General features: G+C 34.2%; 1 protein-coding gene across 1 annotated transcript; it reads left to right on the plus strand.

Moving 5' to 3' along the window:
- The first annotated feature begins 203 nt into the window (after positions 1-203).
- Positions 204-1,545, plus strand: LOC120088612 (mitogen-activated protein kinase kinase kinase 18-like). The gene has a single exon (XM_039046026.1). The coding sequence runs from the start codon at positions 268-270 to the stop codon at positions 1,531-1,533; it is 1,266 nt and encodes a 421-aa protein (XP_038901954.1). The 5' UTR covers positions 204-267; the 3' UTR covers positions 1,534-1,545.
- The last annotated feature ends 1,991 nt before the right edge of the window (positions 1,546-3,536 follow it).

The following is a 3,536-nucleotide window of genomic DNA, read 5'->3' on the forward strand; positions in this document are numbered from 1 at the left end:
CATTTTGCCATGCCATCATCAAGTAGGCAGCCCGGAACCGAACTTCTCCCAATCACCCATCCAAAAAACTTGACACGTGGCAATCTCTCCGTAGAGAAATTGTCAAACCCTTCTAAAAGACAGAACTACCCAACCAATCAAAACCAACCCTTTTTTACTATACCCACTTTTTTGGTAAATTCACTCTCTCTCTTTATATATAACCCCAATTCCATTTCGTTCTTTACTCATATACATATCCAAGTTTCTTTTCTATTCTTCAACCAGATGGATTGGACTAGAGGCCATGTCATCGGCCACGGCTCCTCCGCCACTGTCTTCCTCGCCACTGCTTCTCCCATCCGCGATGTCTTTGCCGTCAAATCCGCTGAGCTTTCGCGCTCGCAATCTCTACAAAAAGAGCAACAGTTTCTTTCTTTTTTAGTCTCTCCTTATATAGTTTCTTATAGAGGCTTTGAGGTTAGTAGAGAACAGAATGGGGTTATGATGTTCAATCTTTTCATGGAGTATTTCCCCAATGGCTCGCTCGCCGATGTAATTCGTCGCTGTGGAGGGCGGCGGCTCGATGAGGCGAGGATCGGAATCTACACGCGGCAGTTACTAATGGGTTTACAGTACATTCATTCCAAAGGGTTAGTACATTGCGACATTAAAGCTCGTAACATTTTGATTGGTCGAGACGGTGTGGCTAAATTGGCTGATTTCGGGTGCGCCAAGTGGGCAACAAGCCAAACCGATCCAATTGGCGGCACGCCGCTGTTCATGGCACCGGAAGTGGCTCGTGGTGAACACCAAGGTTTCGCTGCCGATATTTGGTCAATTGGGTGTACAATTATCGAAATGGCCACCGGCGGCGGCTCACCCTGGCCGAAAACAACCGACGACACCGACCCGATTTCCACCCTGTACCGAATTGGGTATTCCGAGGAGTCACCGGAAATTCCATGTTTTTTATCCGAGGAAGCAAAGGATTTCCTAGAGAAGTGTTTAAAAGGGAATCCAAGTGAGAGATGGACAGCGAATCAGCTAGTGAATCACCCATTTTTAAGGGAATTGAATTCCGCAACCCCAAGGAAAATCCAGGAAGTTCATTTAGATTCACCAACGAGTATTCTAGAACAGGGGATTTGGAGATCAATTGAAGAAAGTGAAATCAGAGAAAGCAAATTGATTAAACCCGCAGCTGCAGCAGAGGAGCAGATCCGACGGCTGTGGATGGTTTCAGGAGAGCCCAGATGGAGAGACGATGAGAATTGGATTACAATCCGAAGAAAAGACACAGAAAAAAGCAGAGAAGTGGGTGAAGAAGTGAAAAAATGTAGTAATAATTGTTGGAGTGAGAAACAGAGAGATAGTGGTGGCAAAGAGTGGTTGGAAATGGAATTAAGAGATAAGAATGGGAACATTATTTGTAGAATTAGTAACCATAGTTGTAGGAATAATATTATTATTAGTCTTGTAAATAATAATAATCCTTTATCTTTTCATACACATACACCTAAATTTCTTCCTTTAATGCCAACTATATTATGAGATTCAATTTAATACCCCCTCTCTCTCTCTCTTTTTATATATTAATGTTTTATTTAGATCAAGTTCTGTTAAAATGCTTGAATTTTTTGGTTATTATTATTTTTTTTTCTGTTTGGTAAGGTGCTAACTGCGAGTGTGCCAATTTATTGTACAACAGTTTTCGTTGGAACTGTTTTTGTAAGGATGTGTTGAGGGAAATAACTCCATTCACTTATTAATTACCACCACACTCGTGATCCATATTTTTGTTGTTGGGATATGAATACTCCACATTTTTAATGAATAAAAACACAAATATGTGCTTTTTTAAAAAAAATAAAAAATAAATTAGAGTTGGAATTTATATTTAGAAACATTTTCAATTTTTGTGTGGAGAATAAAAAAGGGGAGAGTGGGAGGGAGGTGAGTTTTGGTAAATGAAGGAATGGGCTAACTCCCGTCCACCGTCGGTTGAAGGTGTAAGAAGGCCATGCCATGTGTAACTTAATTACTACTCATTACCCAATATCCTATTTTGTCTCTTTTGTGTTTGCCTTTTTTTATTTTAATTATTTTTTTTCTAACTTTTTATTTATTTATTTTGCTAACTCACCTAAGGTTGGCGTCCACGCTTCTCCCCTGCCTCCATGTTGGCTTTATCGAACTTTTTCCTTTTTAAATTATTCTTTTTAATTAAATTTTATGTTTGTTTTCTCGGAACACTTCTCCTTTTATATAATTTATTTTACTCACTTCTAACTTTCACGTCTAATTTGTAATGAAAAAGAAGCTCAGACAGTTATTTAATAAAAAATTGTCATGTGATGGATATTTTTAATTTAAAATAATTTTTTTTAAAATTTTTATTTGTAAAATAGAATTGAATATATTAGACTGGGTGCATCTAGCCAATCATTGGCTGTTTTTATTTTCGCTCGTTTATAATTTTCAAGTATTACATTAAAAGTTTGTTTAACTTAACTACTACTACATGCATGGTTAGCTAGGCTTCAAGTACGTGTTTAAATTGACTATTAAATTCATAAAAGATGAGTCAAATAATATTATCGACCTCAAGATTAGGGGTTCGATAACCCCATTCATTTTCAAGGAAAAGAAAAAGAAAAAGAAAGAGTAGTTCCATTCCGTAACGATGTTTTCTTTTAGTTTTTAGTTTTTGGAATTTATAATTGTTTTCTTGTAAATTTCATTCTATTATTTTTCACATTTCTTGATAATACTTGAATTTTGAGTCAAATTCCAAAACAAAACTGTTATGAAAATGAGGAGCAGAATGAAGCACAACAGATATGGAGAAAATATAATATTCATATATAATAATAATAATAATAATAATAATAATAATAAAATAATAAAATATAACTAACCTTATAAATAACTAAAATTATAATTTTATGGAAATGTGAATAATAGAAATAGAAAATATGATTTTATGGAAATAGGAAATAAATCTTTTTATTCTCATCCATGTGCTTAATTTTAAGATCTACTAAATGTTACTATTTATAAGCAAAGCGGCAAGTAAAATGTGGATTTACATGGATATCAAGTATGAATTAATACAAGACATATGAACAACACGAAAAATGACACATGACTTTTAGGACACTAAGCATTGGACATCTATTTTTATAATATCTATAGTAAAAATCATATTTTAAAAAAAATTATTTTTATAATTTTCAAATTTTGGTTTTGTTTTTGAAAATATTAGAGGAAAGTAGAAAAAAAAAAGAACTTAGAGATTGAAATAGTGTTAATAAGTTTGATTTTAAAAAACCAAAAACTAAAACGGAAATGGATACAAAGAACAAAGGTAGTTGAGGACACCGAATTTAAGTTTAAAAAGGCCATCCTCTTATTTCTTGAGATGGTGGTTCGATTTGTGTCCGTGACAATGTTGGACATAATAAAATAAAAACAAAGCGTAGAAGAAGAGAAAAAGAAAAAAGTAATGAGTTTTGTTGAATTTTGTTTACAAGAGTCAGAAGACTTAAAAAGAA

This window comes from Benincasa hispida, chromosome 10 (genome assembly GCF_009727055.1).
Source record: "Benincasa hispida cultivar B227 chromosome 10, ASM972705v1, whole genome shotgun sequence".
NCBI classification, from domain to species: domain Eukaryota; kingdom Viridiplantae; phylum Streptophyta; class Magnoliopsida; order Cucurbitales; family Cucurbitaceae; genus Benincasa; species Benincasa hispida.